We start from the raw sequence: 23,813 nt of genomic DNA on the forward strand, positions 1-23,813 counted from the left end.
ATTAAGTTTCACAAATTATTGCACAATGAACCTCAAACCATTTTAGTATATCCCTACATGTCTTCGGCAATTTGGTTATTCCTGTTATGTAACTATAAAGACACCCACAATGTCAAAATATTGGTTTTGGCTTACGATGTCACCTGAAGGCCAGTCTGTTTTTTAAATGCAAAATATATATTTTTTTGTTTGTTTTTTTCCCTCTGGTGATAAAACATTGAGAAAAGCTGAGATGTTTAAAATATCTTGAGTGTGCTGGGAGGGTTTGACCCAAAGGAAATACTGAGTGTAATTGTATAGATACTGCTGCATCCACTTATGTTGACACTTTTGTAAGTAGTTCAAATTGTGTGTGTGTGTGTGTGTGTGTGTGTGTGTGTGTGTGTGTGTGTGTGTGTGTGTGTGTGTGTGTGTGTGTGTGTGTGTGTGTGTGTGTGTGTGTGTGTGTGTGTGTGTGTGTGTGTGTGTGTGTGTGTGTGTGTGTGTGTGTGTGTGTGTGTGTGTGTGTGTGAGTGTGCCTGCCTCTATTCTGACCCCCAGTGGTATGTTATGGCCTTGAATCTTCCCATGAGAAGATGCCTGCTTCAGTTTTCTTCAGCCTGCTCCACGATTCTCAGACTGGCAGTGAAATAATCAATTATCCAGAGACTACGGTGGATTAGATGTACTCAAGTAATGTGCCTATTATTTCGATGCATGTTTAAACTTTTTTTGATTTGACAATATATGAACTCAGTATTTATAATATCAAATTGCATGAATAGCAATTGTTGTAAACACATTCAGAGAGCATGATGTTTGTATTTTTATTTAAATGCTGGATATTTACTCCCATTTAAAAAAGAAAATCTATTTCATATGTTATTTGATTTGTCTCATAAATGTTTGAGTTTAAGGATGTTTTACTCTCTGGTTGTTTGTAATTGTACACAGTATTCATATTATGCAATAATATACATGTGAGCTGCTTCTTTAGTGTATTTACTGTGTGAAGTCTGGCCCGTACGTTCACTTTAAAACATCGACCGGGCCGACACATCGATAATGTGTTGGCCCGGTTTTCCACAATGATGAGTAATAATCAATGACTTTATCCGGAGCAAACATAATCTGACAGGATCTACAGCACTCAGAGCAGGGGAAGGTTTCATTTCAGCTTTTCAGAAAGATACGTTGACACTTTTCAGTTTTCGCATTTGTAACAAAAGCTGACAAAGTTACATACGCCTGTCTGCATGTGGTAAAACTGATCAACGTGTGGTTTTGTGACGGAGGAAACAAAAAGAGGAAACAATCGTCTGAAAAGTAAGTATTATGTAATTGTTTCTATCGAAGAGTTTTGTGAATGCTGCAGGTCTTTTAGGGCAGCTTCTCACTCATTCTCCTAATAACTCGTGGTGTACATGTTGAGGCCTCTGCCCTGATGTTTAACATTTGCATGTGTTTGTGTGTTTTAATTGAGACATGGCAGCAGATCTAGAGGTAATGAACCTGTTTATCATTGCTGGGGGGACACTGGCTATTCCCATTCTTGCTTTCCTGGCGTCTTTCCTTCTCTGGCCCTCTGCACTCATTAAAGTTTATTACTGGTAAGACCTTTTGTCGGCCAACATTTTAAATTACAAATGTTTTATGTATTAAGCCGATGTACTTTTTTTCGCACACGTTGCAAACATCCGTGCTTGTATTCAGGTACTGGAGGAGGACTCTGGGCCTGCAGGTACGCGTCGCGGACTGTGGTGGGTATCGTTTCTGTTACTCCTGCAGAGGAAAGCCTGGGATGAGACCTTCCATCCTGATGCTGCACGGATTCTCTGCTCACAAAGACACGTGGCTTACTGTGGTCAAGGTCGGGAAAACACTGAACACGAACTCCTAAATACATGTCAATCGCTTTATTTCAACCAGTTTCAGCACGTGCAGTCAAAAGCTTCTTAAGCTGCACCGGCTGTATGTACAGTATGTGCTGTGATAGACTTCCTACCCTGATCTGGCTTCAGCAAGGATGGTTGTACTGTCGGACTTCTGTCTTAAAACTAAATAAATAAATAAATAGCATACATTGCAGTGCTCTGATTACGTCTACTTTTTCCAGCAGGGATTATTTTTAGTCCGTTTGAATTCATCCGTGTTGATAAGATTTCTGCAGCGTCGAGGATTCCTCCACTGAAGAAGTGTCTCAGTCTTCGTACATTATTGGAGTTGACGTATATTTTTTTTTAATGCCTTTCTTTTTGCATTAGTATCTCCCAAAACATCTGCACATCGTGTCTGTGGACATGCCCGGCCACGAGGGCACAACCCGAACCAACATGGAGGATTACTCCATTGATGGTCAGGTCAAAAGGGTCCATCAGGTACATTACAGGAGAGATTTATATCTATTTATATTTATATATGTATTTGAGTTACATGCTTCAAGTGAAAACCTTTTTTTTTTTTTTTTTTTGGGTCATTCTTCTCAGTTTGTGGAAACCATTCGCTTAAATCGGAAACCATTCCATCTGGTGGGAACCTCAATGGGGGGAAACGTAGCCGGAGTTTATGCAGCCTGCTTTCCCTCGGAGATCTGCAGCATGACCCTCATCTGCCCTGACGGTCAGTCATGGTGTGTGTGAGGAGAAAAATAATAGTCAAACACTTGTTTAATTCCAGATGTCTGTGACCTTTATGAATAAAATTGCATTTTTTTTTAAATACACTTTCTAAAATTTATATGGAGTCACAGAACATTTAACCTTTAATATAAAGATAGGCGCTTTAAATGTTTGTTGCTATATTCACCAAAAGTGGAGCTTTTTATCTGTTATTGACATTTGAGAACGTCATTTGAGAATTTTAGCCTTTTAAACCATTAGCAGTTTCCCCCTTCTTTGGTTGATATTAGCTTTTTGAATTTCTTTTTTTTTTATGTTTGTAGTTTTGGTATTTTGAGTGTGTTACTATTCTTTCTTATAAATGTTTTTTAGCGATTTCTGCTGTTTTACCGTAATAATAATTTGTCTCCTCGTATCAAGAGTTTCTTTGAAGGATTGTGGTTTGTGCAGCACAATTAAAATATGTTGAATATTGTTGACCACAAGAGAGCAGATCCCTGGTTTACCCATTCATAGTGTTTTAGGACAAAATTAAAGTGTAAAGTTGTAAAAGTGACTAAAATCACACAGATTTCATCATTTCTCACTAAAACATCTCTCTAAATGAGATTTAGTCTCTCCTAATGATTGCCTGTACACTATTGAGTACTGCTGTATTACAATATAATGTGTGGTTTACAAAGAAATTGCACTTAATATGACTTACTGGACTTATAGGACGTATGTGCGCGGTGCATATTACCAAGCACAACTTTCCCATTTATAGAATAAATGCATCAATCAGGTGCAAAGTGGAACTAGGAGATGGTTTGTTATTACAAAGAGGCCAACCACTAAAGTGTTTATTATAACAAATAATACAGAAATTGTCTATAATTAAGTACTTCCTCCAATTTATCAGTGAGAAGAAATGTTCAAATTTGCAAATATATGGTCACTTGCACAAAAATGTTAACAACAGATAAACTAGCACTAAATGAGTGTAAATCAGCATGAGATTCAGTCCTCTGAAATCATAGAAACTGATACTTATGTATTTTTTTTCGGTCTCTCCTAAAGAAAAGTTGAATACTGAAATGAAAACAAAAAATTTCACTTTAAAAGAGTCATTTGGACATCCTTCGAGGCTCTTGAGGAAGCTCTTTGTAGTTTCAGGAAAGAAAAAAAAAAAAAAAATGAAGTGATTCTTCTTTCAGAGAAAACCTGCTCCAGCAGTTGTCTTCCATGTGAACGGATGTAAGATATATGAGTTAACTTATAGAAATATTCATTATCTATTTGAGTAAAAGTAAAAAAAAAAACCATGAGACATGATTTGTTATTGCATTGGTACAGACCCTCATTCACTTTTATACCAAACAGCATCAGTTTGTAATCGGTGAGCTCCGGTTTTGTCCTGCAGGGATACGACATCCATGTGAGACCAAATTCGACAATCACCTGCAGGACCTGGACCACAGCAACTACACCCTCAACATCCCGCTGATCCCCACCACTCCTGAAGAGATGGAGGACATGTTCAGGCTGTGTTCCCATGTGCGCTACAAAATTCCCTACCAGGTCGGAATACGGAACTCCTGTTTACATTTTGTACACCAACCAACTGCCTGACCAAATATCCATGCAGTATCAATCTTTGTGCCACTCACACAACCTATAGAACAAATGGAAGCAGAGATTCCACAGTTTAGTTGTTAAAATGTTGCTTGGTTTCAAAGCGCTGAACCTTTATTTTCATTATTGTACTGATTTAGATTCTCCAAGGATTGGTCGATGTCCGACAGCCCCATAACACATTTTACCAAGAGGGTGAGCTTGTTTGCCACTGAAACATCAAATAGCTCTTCGTTGAGCGAAAAAAAGAAAAACAACATTCTTTTCCTTTTTTCTTCATTAGTATTCCTGGAGATCCTTGGTGAGAAATCAAGATATGCATTACAGGAGCACCTGGAGCAAATAAAAGCACCTTTACAAGTGATTTGGGGCAAACAAGACCAGGTAATTAAGATCTCCCACTAATGCAATGACTCAGGAAAGCCTGGATAAATACATAAGTGATTACCCGGCAGCTTTTGCTTCTAAACTAATCCTTGGCTCAAGTTTCTCTAGCGGCTCAGGTGATGTCTCAGAGGAAGTTGAGTCTTGTATTCCGATACACATGATATTGATATATGTATCCTTTTGTCCAGGTGGTGGATGTGTCTGGAGCAGCAGTGATTTCAGAAATATTGCCTGAATGCAGAGTAGATCTGCTGGAAAACTGTGGACACTCAGTGGTGATGGAGAAACCTTGTCGGACGGCCAAACTCATCCTGGACTTTATCATTCTGCAGCAAAACGCCAGGAGTGGCACAAAGAAATCCTGCTGAGTTTAAGACTCACAAAATGTACATAGAAGGAATAAGCAAGAAGGAAGTGTTCATATTTTTATTAAATGCTCCGAATCCAAGCTTTAAAGTGTGTCGCAATGATAAAGTGTGTCGCAATGATAAAGTGTGAGTGTGTCACCGCCGGGGTGAGTTGTGTCCATGCAGAGGAGCCTGCAGTGGCAACGTGCAGCAGGAGTCTGGAGCAGGGGCTTTCAATATGCAGCCTGCTTCAGGCGCCTGCAGCCTGAAGAAAGAACCTGCAGCCTGGAAGAGCAGGAGCTTTCAGCCTGGAGCAAAAGCCTGAGGCATGCAGCAAGAGCTTGCAGCAGCATGTAGCAGGATCCTACAGCAGGAGGTTTCAGCCTGCAGCAAAAGCATTAAGTATGCAGCAGGAGCCCACAGCAAGAGAGTGCAGCCTGTAGCAGGAGCCTGCAGCAAGAGAGTGCAGCCTGTAGCAGGAGCCTGCAGCAAGAGAGTGCAGCCTGCAGCAGGGGCCTGCAGCAAGAGAGTGGAGCCTGTAGCAGGAGCCTGCAGCAAGAGTGCAGCCTGCAGCAGGGGCCTGCAGCAAGAGAGAGGAGCCTGTAGCAGCAGCCTGCAGCAAGAGAGTGGAGCCTGCAGCAGGAGCCTGCAGCAGGGGCCTGCAGCAAGAGAGTGGAGCCTGTAGCAGGAGCCTGCAGCAAGAGTGCAGCCTGCAGCAGGGGCCTGCAGCAAGAGAGTGCAGCCTGCAGCAGGGGCCTGCAGCAAAGGAGTGCAGCAGCAGCCTGCGGGATGCAGCAGTAGGAATACAGCCAGAGCTTGCAGCCTGCAGCAAAAGCAGGCAGGAGCATGCAGCTAAGACCTGCAGCAAGAGAATGCAGGATGCAGCAGTAGCTTTCAGTCTGCAACATGAGCGTTCAGCATGCAGCAGCAGCAGCAGGGCCTCCTCCCTCCAGGCTCCCTCACCCTCCTCCTCCTCCCTACATCCGCCTCTGTGTGTGGGTGTGTGTGTGTGTAGTGTGTGTATGTGAACGTGTGTGTGTGGGTGTGGGTGTGTGAGTGCGCGCGCAGTCCTGCTGCAGCCTCTCCGCTGACCCGTCTCCTCCTTCCAGCTGCTCGGCTCACCTCTTTCCACCGCAGGCCGCTTTGTTTGGACCGAAACCCCAGCGAGGCAGTGCTGAGCTGGTGAGCTTGTGTTCGTGCTCGTCCCGGCCAGGTGAGTGAAGATCCGGATCTCCTCCAGAGGAGCAGCGGTAGCCTGCTAGCCACCAGCTAGTAGCAGCGAGCTAAGCTAAGAAGCGCCGCGTTGTTAAACATCTGCTCTTCTGCTCGGCACATTGTCATTAAATACTCGTCATTCGAGCCGGGCTCACATCTCGACACCATCTCCAGACTTTGAGGAAACACTTCAGTGGCTGGACGTTTCAGTTCTTTAAGTAAAGTCTCTTTTTCGAGGCACCAAATGCGGCGAAACGCGACGTGGTGTTTTCCTCTTAATGTGATTTCTTATCTATTTTCTCCACTTTGAATAAAAACCCGCTTCAGTCTGATCCCAACAGAGAGTGAGAGAGAGAACATGAATAATTAAACTGGTTTCAGTTTCTCAGAAGAAGCATTTCCTTCTTTTTTTTTTTTTAATCTACATGAAGTTTTGTCATCCATCTTCACATAAATATATGAATGTTTTAGTCAAACAGCATCGAGTTCATAGATTTTGTCAAATTGAACCAAATCATGGTTCATGTGGTGCGAAGCCACATGTATTATCTTTAAGATGTTGATTAGAAACAGGAGTCAAACAATACTCTATTATAATCCAAGGAGATGCTCTTATTTGTGTTAAAAACACATGGAGCTGTAATGTGACTGTTCTTCACAGGTGTAATCGAAGTGAGCCACTCCTCCTCAGCTGTTCCCTCTCTACTTTGGTTGTGACCAAGAGGGTATTCTTCTACAAATGGATAATGGAGACTGGGGCCATAGGGTAAGAGCTGGCTCGAGATCAGACCACAGCACAACAGATGTTAACCGATTTAGAATTACAAAGATGTTTAAATCTATCATACAGACAGTTTAGTTGAGCTGAAATCAGTGTGTGGTTAAAGCAGTGAATCCAGCCTGGATTATATTCTGTCTTTCAGACTGTTTGTCAGAGAAGGTTTTGTTTCACGTCGCCTCTTGGTATTTTATAGATTAGTTTTGCTTTTACTGCAGACAGCATTTCGAGTCAGACTGCCATAACGTTTGGCTAGAGCTGCAAAATTACATTATAAATAATTTAATAGATTGTTTCCGTGCACAAAGTTCACCAACCTTAAAGCAGACATAAATCCTTGTCAGCGTTGGTATTCATCCCAAATCATATGGTTATTAGAATTCCCAGCAACGGCCTTGCGTGTGAACCTGATATCTGGTTTTCCAGTGTTCACACATGGCATGCTGCCATCTGAACCATTGTATGGACCAAACAAGCAGGCCGAGGTCTGAATGCAGCAGGTAGTTGTACATACAAGACATAAAACTCTATAGGCCTGAAAAGCAGCAGATGATACGGTCATATTAAAGTTACTCCACCAGAATCTACGCAGGAAAAATGAAAAATGTAGGACCCAGTTTAAGTTGTTGATGTAATAATGGTCTGCTTTTTGTGTATTGGTTTATCCTCTGTGCAGAAGTGATACCTTGTATGGGAAGTATAATTTAAAGTGTTTCAATGAGTACAATCCCCAAGCTGTTGGAACAGTTTTGTACATTTATGTAACTTGTTTTTCTGAGTTTTTAACTAACATTGAGCAGACTGCGTAGGAGTTATGTCACAGATTATACGTCACAACAGCCTGGAGGGACTTTTCTCTTCATCTTTTTGGTCCAAGGTTAAAAATGAAAGTGATCTGGACCATGAAACCACACACGTCACCGTCTGCACTCTTGCCTGTTTATCAAGGACAGAGTATAAACAAATATTCCTTTTCCCCCCCCTCAGATGACTACGCCTGTTACCTTAAATGTGGGAGGCCACTTATACACCACCAGTTTATCCACCCTGCAGCGCTATCCAGACTCCATGCTGGGCGCCATGTTCAGAGGGGATTTCCCCACCACCCGTGATTCCCAGGGGAACTACTTCATCGATCGCGACGGGACGCTTTTCCGATACATCCTGAACTTCCTGCGGACATCTGAGCTGACTCTTCCCGTGGACTTCATGGAGACGGACCTCCTGAGGAAAGAGGCCGACTTCTACCAGATCGAGCCTCTGATCCAGTGCCTTCACGACCCCAAGCCGCTGTACCCTCCCGACATCTTCGAGCAGGTGGTGGAGCTCTCCAGCACGCGCAAACTGTCCAAGTACTCCAACCCGGTCGCCGTCATCATCACGCAGCTCACCATCACCACGAAGGTGCACGCCCTGCTGGAGGGCATCTCCAACAACTTCACAAAGTGGAACAAGCACATGATGGACACCAGGGACTGCCAGGTGTCCTTCACCTTCGGACCATGTGACTATCACCAGGAGGTGTCCCTCAGGGTTCACCTCATGGACTACATCATGAAGCAAGGCTTCACCATTCGAAACACGCGCGTGCATCACATGAGCGAGCGGGCCAACGAGAACACGGTGGAGCACCACTGGACATTCTGTCGACCAGCCCACAAAGTAGAAGACTGAGTCCCCGTTGGGTCTTCCTTCACGTCACACACAATTGTTGAAGTCGCTCCACTTTCCTGTATTTTGCTCCGTGTGGCTCAGGTGCACAAAGCTCAAATTCCAGACGGCACAGAGTGAGGAAAATATGAACTCCTGATTCATTCACATGTCTTGAGTGCAACATTTGATCTGTGCCATCATGACATAAGGGATTTGTTTGTGTCAGGAGAAGCAGGAAAGCAAGAAATCCGTTTTTGTTCCTCTGTGGAAACTGTAGTATCATTACAAAGATCTGACGTCCTAAAACAATGGCGATGAAGTGAGTGCGATGAAGGCCACATGATCTGAGACACAGTGCCTATATAAAGGTATCTAATCTTACTAATGAGACGCATTCATGTAAATTGTTAAAGGTCTCTCTCTCTCGGTGAAGGTAAAAATGAAGAGATTGTAAAGGCGGTGTTGGTCACATTTAGGACTTTTCTGGACTCCCATGATGTTTGGAGGTCCTTTTTTTTTTTTTTTTTTTTTTTTTTTTTTTAATATTAATTCTGGTAACTTAAGACTCTCTTTAGCCCCAGTAGTTTTCTGCTTTACATTAGATTAAAGAAATAGTGTCCTCTGTCTCTCTTGCCCCCTCGTACGGTACTCTCTCCGAACCCCCTGGTAGCTGTTTGCATGTGTCTGAGTGTCTTGTGTGCGTAAGTTGTTTGTGATTTACAGTTCTGTCATGATATCAACAGTGATGTGTTTATTCATTCCAGTCAAAATAAACCAATCTGTGAATTTTTCATTCCATCAATCTCTTTTGAGTTGAACTTTTTTCATTGGAGAAGTGATAATCGAGCTGCAGGTTAAAATCGACTTAAGACATCTTGTGTCACACATTTTGAGATTTACCATAATGGCGCCCAAACTGATTCCTTTGCACGAATCAAAACGTAAAGTATAAATATTGTAGTTTGGGAGCATTAACCAGCGCAGTCACGTGTCCTTGCTGTATTTGTGTGAGCATTTTCACTTTTTTGCGTGTCAGTTCGAAACTGTTGCTTTATATGATTTGTGCTCAAGTTCCCTGTTTTTAGAAATTACAAAATTTCAAGGAAATAACAACCACCGGATAGATGTTTAATCTAGAGTAATGGCAAAATAAGTTAATTCAAGGATTAGAGATTAAGCTCTAAGGACAGTTTGAGGTGGTTCGGGCATGTGTTGAGGAGAAGTGGTGGAATTATTGCAGACAGGATGTTGGAGATGAAGTTACCAGGCAGGAAGAGAAGAAGGATGGCAGTAGTGAAGGAAGACATGGAGATGGAGAAAAACAATATCTTGCAGATAAACTATTAAAACCCCTTCATAAATGTGAAGATGTAAAGAAAAACAAGATTAGGGTTGCTTGCTGAAGTAAGCCAAAAATGTGGACACACCATAGCAGGTTAAGATTATTTGGAAATTGAATGTGTGATTGGTTTGAATAAGTTTCTTCAGCGTGGAACAGTTGGGTTTGTCCAAGAGTTATTTTTTAATTCATGCTCCTGTGATAACTGATTTATAATAGTTTTTTTTTTTCCCCAGAAATAAAACTGCATTAATATTACTGGGTGCTACATCCCTCTGAAAGACGTCCTTTATATATACAATATTTTTCTTTTCAGAGTCAGTCAGGTCTTTTGACCCATTATGACAGTTCTTTCTTTTTACTTTATGGTTCATACTAAATCATTAGGGTTCTCACATTTACCATTTTCCCCAATAGATTTCAAAAACAATTATTTTACACTTGCAAAATCTAAAAATAATAAATGAAAACAGTCATATTGAGGAGGTGAATACCAATATGTTATATCACCAGCTAAAACAAACACCCTGATTGTTGATTAGTAATGACACACTGGTATCATTTAGTGAATACAACTAAATACATGGCACACAAAACATTAAGCTATATTATTATGGTTTCTGTCATGTAACTTAGAAATCGAAACTTTAGTTTCTTCATCCAATAAAATAAAACAAAAGATTTTCTCGAATGTCATAGATGTTAAACTCTGCTACTTATCGGAAGAACGATTAAATTAAACATGTACTTAAAACAGCGAATGACATACGCAGTGCACGTTATGACCTCTGCCGCGCGTTTGTTTTGTAAGAAGAAGACACCGCACGCTCGGTTCACGCCGGACCACTAAACGAGCGCACCCTGTCATGTCGGCTGCTCTCGTAGGAAGAAGTAAAGGACACGTGAAAGGTCCGAGTCCGGTCTCCCTGCACCGCTGAAGCCTGTTTGGCCCCGCGGCTTGGGCAGTGCGTGTCGGTGCGTGTCTGTGTGTTTGTGTCGGTCACCATGTTTTTCCGGAGCAGAACCGTCAAAGCCGTGCTGCGTCTGATCCCCGGGAAGCAGCGCTTGGGTCCGTACAGGTTCCTCCCGATCTTCTTCTGCATCGGTGGAGTCATGGAGTGGATCATGATCAACGTGAGGATCGGACAAGAGACTTTCTGTGAGTTCGAACACATCTGATCCTCTTTCAGTCTCGTCTTCGCGTCATGTCCCCCGTCTCCCTGTGTTAGCATGTTAGCACGTCCATGCTGCTCGCTCTCCTAAATAATAATAATTCATAATACATTTATACAAACCTACTTCACAAGCTGCTCACCTTGAGTTAAACACTGTCTGATGGTTGCCAGGTCTTTATTACACTTCTACACGTGTTTATTAACCTCATAGATGTCAAAACAGTTATTACAACACAGTTTCCTACACAATCTGAAGTGTCTCCATCAGTCAACAGGAGCAGCCACGAGTGTATAATAAACCATAAGAATAGACAAAATCATAAACGCTTAATTACAAACAACAAATAGTAGATGTAGTACATGAGCACCAAATACAGTGCTACAGAGAATGAACGATTGTTGTACTAAATATGGGAACAAATTTGATTCTGTGTCGGGGCAGAAAGCAGATGATCACAGAGGTCTGGTTCCTACAATCAGAAATGTAGACTGAGCAAAGTCCTGGGATGAAGATTAAATAATACCATTTTATATGCCCCTCTGTCCTGTGCAGGGTTGCAGGAGCCAATCCCAGTTTACCATGGCAGGGTACATCCTGGGAAGGTCTCCAGTCCATCGCAGGGCAGACGCAGAGAGACGGAACCACAGAAATGCAAACTCCACACAGAAAGGCCAAGCCGATATTTGAACCCATGACCCTGCTCCACCATACAGCCCTTGAATATAGTAGAATAGAAATACTTTATGAATCCTAGAGGGGCATTCGTTTTAATATACCAGAGGAATAATTCCAAAGGAATGAATACAATTTAAAACTTAGCAAGACTGAAACATGTCCGCATGGATGGATCTATTTCCTCTGCTCTCAAACGTCCATCCATTCATTTTCTATACCACTTATCCTGTTCAGGGTCGCGGGGCACTGGAGCCGATCCCAGCTTCCTATGAACGAGGGTATGATACACCCTGGACAGGTCGCCAGTCCATCACAGGACCAGCACACACTCACACCGAGAGAAAATATAGGTTTTTAAAGTCATTCACATATTGTCTAAAGATATTACTCTCATGGTTTAAGAGCAGGTTTCTGTGTGGAGTCTGCATGTTCTCTCATGTGTTCTCATGGTATATGTGTGTTTGAGGCTAACGAGTGAATCTAAAATGTGAGTGCTTGCCCTGTGGACCGGGAACTTGTCATAGTCAACCTGCCTTCACCTCCCAGAGCCATGATGGTGTGACAGTCACTAAAAAGTAGCAACAAACATACAAACCACTGCAAAAAAAAAAAAAGTAAAGATCATAAGTAGGGATGTCCCGATCACACTTTTTTGCCCCTGATACCGATCTGATTTTTTCAGAATTGAGTATCGGCCCGATACCGATATTTTCCCGATCCGATACTCACATTGCTATTGCAAATATACTCAATAGTCTATTTTTGGAGCAACTAAGATGTCTGAAGCTAAAAGCACTATTGGCAGAAGCCTTGTTTAGCTAGAAATGATTGTAAAAGTCACTTATTGAATCAAAATTCTTCTCTTACTCTTTAGTTGTTGTAAACTGAGGGTACATCCACACGACGAAAAAAACGATCTTTTTCCTCCCTGGCCTTCTCCCAAAAAACCTCCGTCCACACCTCATTATGAACACGGCTCAACACGAGGCTTCAGGGCATGAAGTACACATGCCAGGCCTTTAGGGGCGCTGTGACTCACCAAACGCAATAAAAAAGCAGAAGAAGACAGACCACATAGAAATTTAGAAGTAGACTTCTGCACGTAAACACATAAACCATTGTATATAACTCAAGTTTTATAGGTTTATGGCCCCGCTCCGCCTGCTTCTAGCTTCTGCAGCTCGACCGGAGCTTGTAGTCCGTGATTGTTGTGGTTATTAGGTGACGTTGTGGACCGCGGTTTTATTTTTAGATCGGCGGGGTGATTGGCTGGATTTGCCGATCCCCGATCACTCCCAAATCACCAATATCGGCCTCGATCCGATATCTACCGATCGGATCGGGACATCCCTAATCATAAGTATTCAAATGGGATACATAAATGTGTTTAAAATCAGACTTCCTTTTTTTGCAAGCAACTCTCAAGCAAGTAAACTTTGAAGTCGATTCTGGCACATCGTTGTGTTTTTTTCTGTAAGGCTGCAGCGATACCTGCAGTGGGGGGGGGGGGACCCCGGGGTGTTTCTACACTTACTGAATCCATTTCTCGTTGTTCCAGATGTGCAGTTTCCTGAGAACTAAAAAGGCTCAAAATCCTCTTGTTTTGGGAGAGAGAAAAAAAATCCATCCCACACATGTTATCCTTTAATATTCTGAGGCCATTTAGGGATATGGGGCTCATTGTTTCTCTGCAGTGGACAGACGCCTCTTCCCTCTTTCATCACTCTGCTTGGAAGGAGTTTCCTGTTGGTCTTATACAAAATCTGCCAAAAAGATTTGTTGTGCATGCTTCTTTTTTCAGTTTTATATATTCTAAGGATTAAATGTCAGGTGTATTTAGGGTTGTTGTGAATAATTCACGATGTCAAAGAGGAATCAGGAGTCCTGGAAGTAATCATGTGACACAGAATCCAGATCTGCACAAATACCTATACTTTCTCATTACACCCTTAAAAGTGGCCCATGACTTATTTTAATCTCGCTGAATCCTCTCCAGAGTACTTGAAATAAGTAATTCCAGTTAAAGGAACAAAGCTCTTGACGGGAACAATTTTCCACACTGAAGCTGCAGAAGTGGAAAAACTTACTAGGATTCAAATTACATCGATGATGGTGAAAGGCCAAGACTTCCTGTTTCCCTTTCAAAAGGCAAAAGTCCCAAATTGATTTTTTTACTTCTGTACTTCTTTCTTCACTTCATTGTGCTTTACATTTTGCTTCCTCTGGACTGTGCAAAGTGCATAAATGATACCAACGTATACCAGGCAAGAGGGAAAGAGAAATCTTTTACGGACAAAGAAAGTTGCTGTTCCAGAGTTCCAGCTCTGTTTCTCCTCACTGGACACATGAGTTGTGAAAATGATCTGAGTCAGACTGAGGTGTGCAGTCAGTAGTTGCTTTCTGCTTTTTTGTTTTTTTGTTTTTTTACCACTGCAGCACTAACTCGAACCACATTTCACTCTTTTGATTTTGTTTTTTTTTCTTTTGATTTCTATTTCAGATGACGTCTACCGAAGGAAGCAATCAGAGCGGGAGTACCAGCAGAAGATCAGGGATGGTTTGATAGTTCTGAACCAGGCGGAAGACAAATGAAAGACAGCCTCATTTCAATGTGGACTTTGTTGGACTCTTTACTCTCCTCGTGGTCACAACCACTGTGTCAAGTGTGTGTGTGTGTGTGTGTGTTTGCATTATCAAGGAGTCAGAATGAAGCTTGAAGCAGGTTTTATTTATACGATCCTCACCTCAGAAGACACAAGCAATATGGCAGAGATAATACAACCAGTATAACGTCTGAAGAGAATCACTAAAAGGTCTCGTAAACCATCCAAAGTTCCCCAGTGACTTTGTTGTGACTGACTGCCGCCAGCACCTGGAGAGACATACCCATCTCAGCTCCAACCTGGCAGAAACAAACGTCTGTATTTATAGACGCTTCAGAAGATTTTTTGCACAGATGTGCCTCACACATGCAGATAGGTGAGAAATGAAAACAGCTGTGTTTCGATATCTGAAAGATCTGTTGTATAATTATGAATTCTATTTAGTTGTTAAAAAACAAACAAACATTAAAGCTCTTTAATAATAAGGCAGATTTCCAGATCTCCCGTTCTGCCCTTTGTTTTATTTACACGCTCGGCACATCTTTGATTGTACGCCCCTTCCCTTCGCGGAGAACTTCTGACTCCAGGCTGGATCTGGCGGAGGTCAGTTGTACCAGCCGATGGGGAGAGACTGCAGGCAGATGAAGCTGTTTGGGTGCTCCGACAGCTGCAGCGGGTTCCCTTCCAGTCTCACCTCGGCCAAGTTGGCCCGGATGTAGTAGCTGGTGTTGCCCTTGCAGAAGGTCTCGTCTGTTATTGTTGAGATTTTGTTGTTCTGCGGGAGAACCATCCGAGAAAGGGCATAACGTTTTACTGGTCGGGTGGCTTCAACTGGCAGACGCCACAATCTCTAATTGTTTTTCCACAGTTTCTTTCATCGATTTTTATGGCTGCAATAAAAATTACATAACAACTTACATGCAAGTGCACAACCTGGAGAGACTCTGGAAGCTGAGGCACGGCTGTCAGCTCATTGTTGCCAAGGTAAAGATACGCCAGGCCTGTGAGCTTCTGCAAAAGTACAAGGAAAACCACTATTTTAATACACGCACACAACAATTTCTGCAGCTTGTTAACGCCAGAGCGCGAGAGGGAACTCACTTTAAAAGCCGTTGCCTTTACGCCTTGCGTCTGCAGCTTGTTGGAATTGACATTGATGGACACCAGCTTGTTTGGCAGGAGGGGAAGTTTGGCCAGTCTGTTGTCTTCGAGAGTCAGCTCCTCCAGATTAGGGAGTTTCGAAAAAGCCCCATCCTCGATTTCAGCGATGAGATTCCCGGTCAGGTCAATTCTCCTCAATGTCGCTGGGAGATGATAACAAAAGTTTGCAGTGCTCGAAGAGGACAGCCACCGAAGAGCAGAATAGTTGGAGCGTTCTGATCGCTTTACCCATGTCATCGAAGTCCCGGTTTCCTATTTTTGTGATTTTGTTGAAACGGGCGTAGAGGTACGCCGTTTCCTTAGGCAGCGATGGGACTTTAGTCATTTCGGGGGTCACCTCCTCACAGTAAACAGATCCACTCAGGCAAACGCACAGCAGGCATGTGGGCATGTCTTGGGAAAAATCACACTATTTATCTGTTTTAAAGAAGCTTTTCAAAAAATAAATTCCTATGAGAAAATCTGCAGATTTGTGAATTAAAGGATTGAAATGCACTTCATATTGTTCAGATTAGGATTTTTGATCAGCCTGATTCTTACATAATCTTTAGCTACATTCACACACAAAAAAACAAACAGGAAAAAAACGATGGAGCATGTGTTGCATAACCACAAACAACTGTTGGAACGTTTTTCTATCTTTAAATAAGACTCACCTTCAGCTTTTGGAGCTCCCGGATCGCTGTCAGAGTCCTGTTGGAATCCAGAGTCCATTTCCTCGATCACTTGCTGCAAAAAGAAGAAAATCCTGCTCAACTTTTCCTCTCAGACGTAGAGTAGTAAGCATATCCTCCACCCTCTCATTACATCTCCAAATCTCTCCAAGATATTTCACCTCGGGCCTCCGTCTCTCCTGGTATTCATGTCGTTCTGCAGAGCACAGAAGCAAAATAGTGGTGAAAATGAAAATCCTGGTGTGCATCATGGTGTCTCCCTCGCTGGTGTGAGCAGAGCGCCGTCTGCTACTCTGTGATCGGATCTACATGTGAGCAGGGAAAATTTTCCATCCAGATTTTACAAAGCTGCCAGTATATTGCTGAGTAAGAAAAGGAAACAATTTTAACTCAATCCGTGCTGTGTTTGTCTTCCACTACTCTACTCCACCCCCCCACCGCCTCTTTACCAAAGGCATGGAAGGTGCATGCTGGTGGTGGGTAGAAGAAAAACAAGGTGCCGTTTAAAATTACTGCTTGCAGGCAAATTACCCCCTAATGGGGGTCGTTTTAAAATATTAACCTTGTCTTGTAAAAGCATGTCATCACTGGATGAACAAGGTGGGACTGAATCCCACTTCATAATGGGAGAATGATAGTGATTTATGGGCCAGCATTAAACTGCAGGGAAAAAACTATTTTCATTCCCCCCCCCCCCCACCAAATACTTGAGCGGCTGTACATACCTTGATGAGAAGTGACTGTTTTTTTTTTTTCTTTAAAGAGCAGCTGACGTGATTCTTCTCACTGAAAGTTGTTTTGATCGGTGTTACTAATCACAAGTCTATAAATGTTAAAAGTTGAGATCTTTGAATTTGTTGGCCCAGAGCTTCGTGTTTCCAGAGCTTAAGCTTTTAAATTGAATATTTCAATGAGGCGGGAGGTGTTTTCACACGTTCAGCGCTTTACGTTCTGTTGCACTCCCAGAAAAATTTTCTTCAAACTATGTAGTCTCTGTTTTGTTTTTTTTTTGTTTTAACTGACTGCAGCTAGTCCTTCATTTGAAATTACATGACATATCAGTGTCAGTTGATCTGGTCTGTAGTGTAGTGTATGTTACATTGGCCTGCTTTCCAATGAGATAATACAACTACTGCCATGATAGATTAGATGTTTAATCAGTCACATACCTTAAAACACCAAATGTCTGCAGCATGCAGCCACACACACGCACACGCACGCACGCACGCACGCACGCACGCACGCACGCACACACACACACACACACACACACACACACACAGCAAGGCCCGGCTGGTATTTAAACCTATGACCTTTGAGACCTTACAATGTAACGTTTTATTTAAAGACATATGACTAAATACATAGTGCGTATAGTCATATATGATGTCACAATGGTTTTGTATTTTTTTTCACAATATTTAGAAATCCTAATTTATTGTTCAGCATGACTGAAATGTAGTTGTAAGCAAGCACATATGCTCAGTTGCCCAATAAATGCTTAATAAATGTATTTATGACTGATATCTGCAGTTTATAGAATAGAATAGAATAAGTGAATAATGTGTACAGGCTTCACGGTTGATAATATGTTCATGAAAAGCAAAGGATTGACAGAAAAACACAACAAACACAATTATCAAAAAGGAGTTATAGAGTCTGATGTCCACATTGTTCAGGATGGTCCTCCAGGACATGGAGGAGGCGAGAGACATTTTTCAGGATGGACCTCAGTTTGGACCGGCTCCTCCTCTCTGTCCACCGGTACAGAGTCCATCTCCACCCCCACCATGTTGCTGGCCTTATGAAGTCCCAACAGGGTCAGACGTGGTCCAGCTAGTTTGGAGGCTGATGAACACCTGAAGTGCAAGCATGCCCTCCAGCACATCCCTGACCTTCACTTCTGACCTTCACCTTTGACCTTCACCCCTGACCTTGCCTTGCAAGGGTCACAGCCTGAGCTGCTATAAAGCACATATAATTACAGCTTCAAGCATGATTATAACAAGCATGACTCTGCTAATCACAGGTCGATCCCACCTCGTTATGTAATGTGTGTTAAAGAGCTTTATTGCTGGAGCAAAGTGCAGGTTCTAATAAAGATTTGGACAGTATTCGATCTGTATGAGGGACATATGAGAACGTGGGGACGAGTAATCCTGTAAACAGCAGTGTGTCATTCACTCGTTTAAATGAGACAATATAACACATAATCGCCTTCATCAAAACCATGATCGGAGACATTTTCTTTTCTTTTCTTTCTTTTTTTTTTTATTGAAATCGACATTATATGGTAATAATGCGGAGCGGTAGCCTCGGCTAATGAAAGCGTGAGTGGCATTACGTAAGGCAGATGTGCGAGGAGCAGAGGAAACCAGTGCCCGGGGAGCGGAAGTGGTACTGCCCTGAACGATACGAGAGACGGAGGACGGAGGCTCGATCGTCCACACACAGGAAAAAAAAAAAAGCAGGATTAAAAGTCACCGATATTGTAAGTGTCGTAGCCTCGCGTGCACGAATATCGCTCGATGATCTCCGGTTTTCGTTCGCGGCTCGGCGCGAGCGGGGCTGTTTTCGCCGCGTCCGGTTGAATCCCGTTAGGAAGCCATCATAGCGGGTTTGAAAGGCTACGTTAGCATTAGCGGCTAACCGACGGTCGGATTCCATGACACTTTGTTCTGAGAGGCTCCGGCAGGCTGGGCGGGCCGTGCTGCCGCTGCACAAAATCAATCGAATTACCCAACGGAAACGCCTCAACTGTACGCTTAGATTATTAGCGATCACAAAAATATCACGTATTATTCCCCAACGCCGTAGCCGTGTCGTGTTTCTTTTTTTTTAACGAGTTAAATAGGAGGTGGCTGTCGCTCTCGCCGGCCTAGCCGTTATCGTTAAACATCGGCAGTGTAAATCAGACGACGGCAGCTAGCTAGCGGATGGAAGCCCGACTCGACAAATAAACCCCCGTCAAACCTTCCCAATCGAAGCACACTGGTAAAAAAAATAAACGTAAAAGACAACGACCACCGCGTATGTGTAGTGATTCATGTTGAGATTTCAACATCGATGATTTAAAAAAAAAAAAAAAAAAAAAATGTTTCCGCCTGCTAGCCTCGTTAGCTACATTAGGGGAGGGTATTAAAGCCTGACCCGGGAAGGCTCCGAGCGGGGGGAGACACCGACAGGCCAGCCAGGAAAGCGGGCGTATAGCCCACATGCCGCCCTGGGGGGTGATTGCTAACACTTCCAGGGACCCGGATTCGGTCATGTTGAGGGGAAATGAGGCTGTAGCCGTAAGGGCGAGTCGAGGGATGGACACCGCTCTGAGCTAGCTTGTAGCTAACCGTAGCTCTATAGTGTGTGTGTGTGTGTTTGTGTGTGTGTATGAATGTTTGTGTGTTTGTGTGTGACCCAGTTGTCCAGGGCCCAGTTCAAAGCTTCAGCTCACCTCCCATCCAGTCCACTGGCTTTGCTCGACAAAGCAAATCAGAAACAAGATCATCTGGATTCAAGGTTCCCAGAACTACCTCAGAAGAGGATGCAGTGATTTAGATATGACAGTTAATATCCTACTCATAATGGACATGCTGCTGTTGGAAAACCTTTATTTTTTTTACTAAGCTCCAATCAAGCTCCTGTAAAACCAGCAGGAATTGATCAACTGGACATTTATTAATTAAATAAGCTCATCCTATTTCCTAGATGATGTTATTGTGCACATGTAGGTCCACAGTCCAGTTTTATTGACAACATATGTCTTATTGCTCTCTTGCACTCCTTTTTTTCTTATCAGCCAACATTATTAAAGTAGCAGCTCCAAGGTATTTTCTAGGGTTGAATCCTATACTTAAAAACATGATATATGACTATGCAGTTCATCAAATGCGTAATTAAAAGTCTGACCCAGTAAGTTGCAACTAACCAAGTTACACATTTTAAACTCCCACTTCTGTGAAAGTCAAAAAAACATCCCATCCCAGACAGCCTGTGTTTAATGTTGGGAGTTGATGTACAAATGCTTTATATAAAAAAAAAATAAAAATCAAATAGAAAGTGATATTAGAGTTGTCCCTTACAACTGGTACTTTTCTGTGTGGTTCCTGTGATCCCTCTTTTTTTAATGATAAACCTCACTAACCCAAGTCTTGTGCTGTTTCCTCTGTGTCTGCAGCCTAGAAAATGGATAAGAACGACCTGGTACAGAAGGCCAAGCTTGCTGAGCAGGCTGAACGCTACGACGACATGGCTGCAGCCATGAAGTCCGTGACGGAGCAAGGGTCGGAGCTGTCGAACGAGGAGCGCAACCTCCTCTCTGTCGCCTACAAGAATGTGGTAGGAGCGCGCCGCTCATCCTGGCGTGTCATCTCCAGCATTGAGCAGAAGACCGAGGGCAATGACAAAAAGCAGCAGATGGCACGTGAATATCGGGAGAAGATAGAAACTGAGCTGCAGGAAATCTGCCATGATGTGCTCGTAAGGTTTTTTTTTTTTTTTTAAAAAGAAGTAATAGTTAATCCAAGTTTTTGCTGTGTTGATGCTCGAGTGAAATTCTCCTGCTCCATCGTTTCAGGGGCTACTGGACGACTTTCTCATTGCCAATGCGTCTGCTGCTGAGAGCAAGGTGTTCTATCTGAAAATGAAGGGCGACTATTATAGATACCTGTCTGAGGTTGCATCTGGGGATACTAAGAAGGGTAAGTAAGAATAGAGATTATGTATGTGCTGTCACTGCATTTCCAACACTTTTACAAAAACTAAGTATCGAAAGCTCACGATTTTCATTCACGCGATACTTTGCTTCTTTTTCTTTCATCACTAGTTTTCCAGCCACTTTTTGATAAACGACCAGTATGAGCATTAATATTCAGACTTCCCTAAAACAAACGAGGCTGAGCACAGATAAACAGCTGCTGGAGATGTTTGTCAGGCCACAGAAACGTGACTGAATGTGTCTCTCACCTGTTGGCAGTTACCTGCAATTTACAGTTTTAGGCTCTGCTTCCATTATGTATTTTCTGAGTTTGTTTTTGCTGCCCCCCAGTGGCTGAGAGTTGAAAGTTTTTTTTAAAGTAACGTAAACCTAGATTTAATTATTATTATTTCTTTTCTCCTTGTCTACAGAGACGGTGGACAACTCCCAGCAGGCGTACCAGCAAGCTTTTGACATTAGCAAGGGAGAGATGCAGCCAACACACCCCATCAGGCTCGGCCTCGCCCTGAACTTCTCAGTCTTCTATTATGAAATCCTCAACAACCCGGACAAGGCCTGCAGCCTGGCTAAAACAGTATGTACTATGGCTTTGGCATATTTCAGTTTTTAGGATGAGAAGATAAGTCTGGCTTCATATAGAGGGAAGTGAGTCTCACCAAGCTTTGTGTGTTTTAGGCATTTGATGAAGCCATCGCTGAACTTGACACTTTGAACGAGGATTCCTACAAAGACAGCACCCTGATCATGCAACTACTAAGGGACAACCTGACTGTGAGTGCAGCGCTTCACACTGTCCTCTCTCTGACCGACGCTCATACACCGCTCACCACAACTCCTAACGCCGCTTCTTCTCCCTCTCTTTCCAGCTGTGGACATCAGAAAACCAGGCAGATGAGGGAGAAACCGGAGACGGGGAAAACTAATGAAATTGCACTGTTAATCCACCTACACTCTTATCTTAAACACAGACAGCTTATATACATCCCCCTCCACTCCATCAGCCCCTCCCTCTTCTGTATGACAAGCAGCCTGAATTGCTCCTGACCAACTAGTTTACCCCTCTCAGTTCGCTGTGAGGCGACAGGGTCATTTTCAGTTGTTAGCAGATTCAGTCACTTTGTGGAAACATGTTGTATTGATTAGTGAGTCCATGTTGCTGTTGTTTTTGTCGGCTTTGTTTTTAGGTCTGTATGTAGTGAGCGAGCGTGTGTGAATGGACGCGAGAGATGGTGCGTATGGTCTCGGGTGGGGGAGGGGGGGGGGGGGGTGTTGTGAATTCTAATCGTCCTTCCAAATTCCTTTGTCCCAGCTAGTTTGTTGTGCATTTTTAATCCCCATTTTTTTTTTTGTAACTTTTCTTTCTTTTTTTTTTTTTCTTTTTTTTTTTTTTGGTCTTTTTTTTTTGGGTGATTCCTCATGATATTTACAGGTTTTATTGTATGGTAATTATACTGGCAGTTGATTTCCACCAAACACTGTGATGGTAGGCATTCCATTTGCTTCACAACCCCCCCCCCAAAACAAAAAAAAAAACAACAAAAAAAAAAAACAGTTTTATGTTTGAATTTCCAGACATGTACAATCCTGTATTCAACTAACTGCAATTCTGCTGTGGGCTCATACAGAAAGGAGGCAGGCTGTATTGTGACACTGACATCTTGGTGTAATTCTCCTCGAACATGTTCACAAATTCACCGTTTCAAAGATCCAAGGGACCCCCTTCAATTGTCATGATAGATTTGTTCAGACATAAGACATTCCACATTATTAGGCTTTTGGAAAGGCAGTGCTCCTTTTTGTTTATTTTGAACTAAGTATGGATTGTCATTGGTAGTTTTACTCACTGTTCAGGTGCTGCTTGATCTCAGTACAATGAAAATTGTATGTGCGTAAATGTGGTTCCATGTATTTTGCAAGATTGACTATCATCTGTATGTAAAACCTAAAGTAACCTTTTATTGATGTTAATTGAAAATGTCTTACCACACTGTATCAACCCTGCTTGCAAAATATTCCTCTTAAAGCGGTTGTTTTCTCCAACAAAACAGTTTTTGTGCCTGGCTTTCTCTCACAGCCTCCTAGTTTCATTTGCGGTGGCAGCGTCTGCTCGCCTTTTTTCAGATCTGTTAAGAGGTTAGAGTTAGACCGCGCAGAAGTCCAGGTTTTCATCCCGGTGCATCACTCCGCTGTGAATGATCGCCTCTTGTCTCTGTAGGTGCAATTCGGAGAAGCCCATTTCATCACTTTGGAAAGAAGCTCAGTGTCACAATACCATACTATCACCACTACATTCCACATTATTGTAGTTGAAGACACCATTCCACATTATAGCTGACGGTCTGTTTACTCTGACGATGCTCCAATGAATTGAAATAATCTTCTGTTGAAAAGAAAAAAAAAAAAAAATCCATGTCAGTTTATTATTATGCTTGATGAAAATGCAGTTAGTGAATGTGGAACGAAGCCTGTCTGTATATCAGGTATCTACTTGCTTTGTTTTTACTGACAAGTCTTATGGCTAAAATTTGCTTCTGTAACAGTCTATTACCCAGTGCACACACGTGGTTGTGAAAAATTTAGAATAGCTATAAAAAGCAGTGACGAAATGGAGATAAACAATGGTTGGTGTAATTCTAGCTTTGTGTTTATGTATCTTAAAACCATTCTAGTTTCACTCTACATGTAAGAAATAGGAAAAGTGTCAAAGACCATTCAGTGAAATAAAGTTTCGTTTAAGATAACAGGAAAACTACGTCTTCATTTCTGTTCAGTATTTTAGATAGGAACTGCATTTAAAAAGTTTGTCATAAAGTCACACACTTGTGGGGGCAGTTTTTTTTTGTTTTTAATTGCGATAGACAAAAGTCTTAAGCAGCATATCTT

At 42.5% G+C, this 23,813-nt stretch overlaps 5 protein-coding genes across 7 annotated transcripts; 4 read left to right on the top strand and 1 right to left on the bottom strand.

Moving 5' to 3' along the window:
• Positions 1-1,086: 1,086 nt before the first annotated feature.
• On the top strand, positions 1,087-5,051 carry abhd6b (abhydrolase domain containing 6, acylglycerol lipase b). Of its 2 annotated transcripts, XM_080470235.1 has the most exons (9): positions 1,087-1,305; positions 1,463-1,589; positions 1,693-1,849; positions 2,244-2,357; positions 2,466-2,598; positions 4,000-4,157; positions 4,352-4,406; positions 4,495-4,595; positions 4,787-5,044. In XM_080470235.1, the coding sequence occupies exons 2-9, from the start codon at positions 1,465-1,467 to the stop codon at positions 4,964-4,966; spliced, it is 1,023 nt and encodes a 340-aa protein (XP_080326361.1). In that variant the 5' UTR covers positions 1,087-1,305; positions 1,463-1,464; the 3' UTR covers positions 4,967-5,044. The 2 variants fall into 2 exon arrangements, with proteins under 2 accessions (XP_080326361.1, XP_080326360.1); XM_080470234.1 differs by lacking the exon at positions 1,087-1,305 and having other exon boundaries at positions 1,373-1,589; positions 4,787-5,051.
• Positions 5,052-5,963: 912 nt separating this feature from the next.
• On the top strand, positions 5,964-9,207 carry kctd6b (potassium channel tetramerization domain containing 6b). The gene is made up of 3 exons (XM_080469959.1): positions 5,964-6,158; positions 6,822-6,926; positions 7,926-9,207. Exons 2-3 carry the CDS (start codon positions 6,900-6,902, stop codon positions 8,610-8,612), a joined length of 714 nt encoding a protein of 237 aa, XP_080326085.1. The 5' UTR covers positions 5,964-6,158; positions 6,822-6,899; the 3' UTR covers positions 8,613-9,207.
• Positions 9,208-9,348: 141 nt separating this feature from the next.
• Positions 9,349-14,885, top strand: uqcc5 (ubiquinol-cytochrome c reductase complex assembly factor 5). 2 transcript variants are annotated; one of them, XM_080469960.1, is made up of 3 exons: positions 9,349-11,089; positions 11,659-11,708; positions 14,282-14,885. In XM_080469960.1, exons 1-3 carry the CDS (start codon positions 10,936-10,938, stop codon positions 14,342-14,344), a joined length of 267 nt encoding a protein of 88 aa, XP_080326086.1. In that variant the 5' UTR covers positions 9,349-10,935; the 3' UTR covers positions 14,345-14,885. The 2 variants fall into 2 exon arrangements, with proteins under 2 accessions (XP_080326086.1, XP_080326087.1); XM_080469961.1 differs by lacking the exon at positions 11,659-11,708 and having other exon boundaries at positions 14,282-14,880.
• Positions 14,489-16,761, bottom strand: ognb (osteoglycin, paralog b). The gene is made up of 6 exons (XM_080469958.1): positions 16,381-16,761; positions 16,202-16,274; positions 15,774-15,938; positions 15,486-15,688; positions 15,303-15,395; positions 14,489-15,159 (listed from the first exon to the last, which is right to left on the bottom strand). Exons 1-6 carry the CDS (start codon positions 16,468-16,470, stop codon positions 14,989-14,991), a joined length of 795 nt encoding a protein of 264 aa, XP_080326084.1. The 5' UTR covers positions 16,471-16,761; the 3' UTR covers positions 14,489-14,988.
• Positions 16,762-18,336: 1,575 nt separating this feature from the next.
• On the top strand, positions 18,337-23,369 carry LOC308113575 (14-3-3 protein beta/alpha-2). The gene is made up of 6 exons (XM_080469962.1): positions 18,337-18,710; positions 20,391-20,692; positions 20,790-20,913; positions 21,341-21,504; positions 21,606-21,701; positions 21,797-23,369. Exons 2-6 carry the CDS (start codon positions 20,399-20,401, stop codon positions 21,851-21,853), a joined length of 735 nt encoding a protein of 244 aa, XP_080326088.1. The 5' UTR covers positions 18,337-18,710; positions 20,391-20,398; the 3' UTR covers positions 21,854-23,369.
• Positions 23,370-23,813: the final 444 nt, after the last annotated feature.

The sequence above is a fragment of the Lipophrys pholis genome (genome assembly GCF_963383615.2).
Source record: "Lipophrys pholis genome assembly, chromosome: 8".
Lineage (NCBI taxonomy): Eukaryota > Metazoa > Chordata > Actinopteri > Blenniiformes > Blenniidae > Lipophrys > Lipophrys pholis.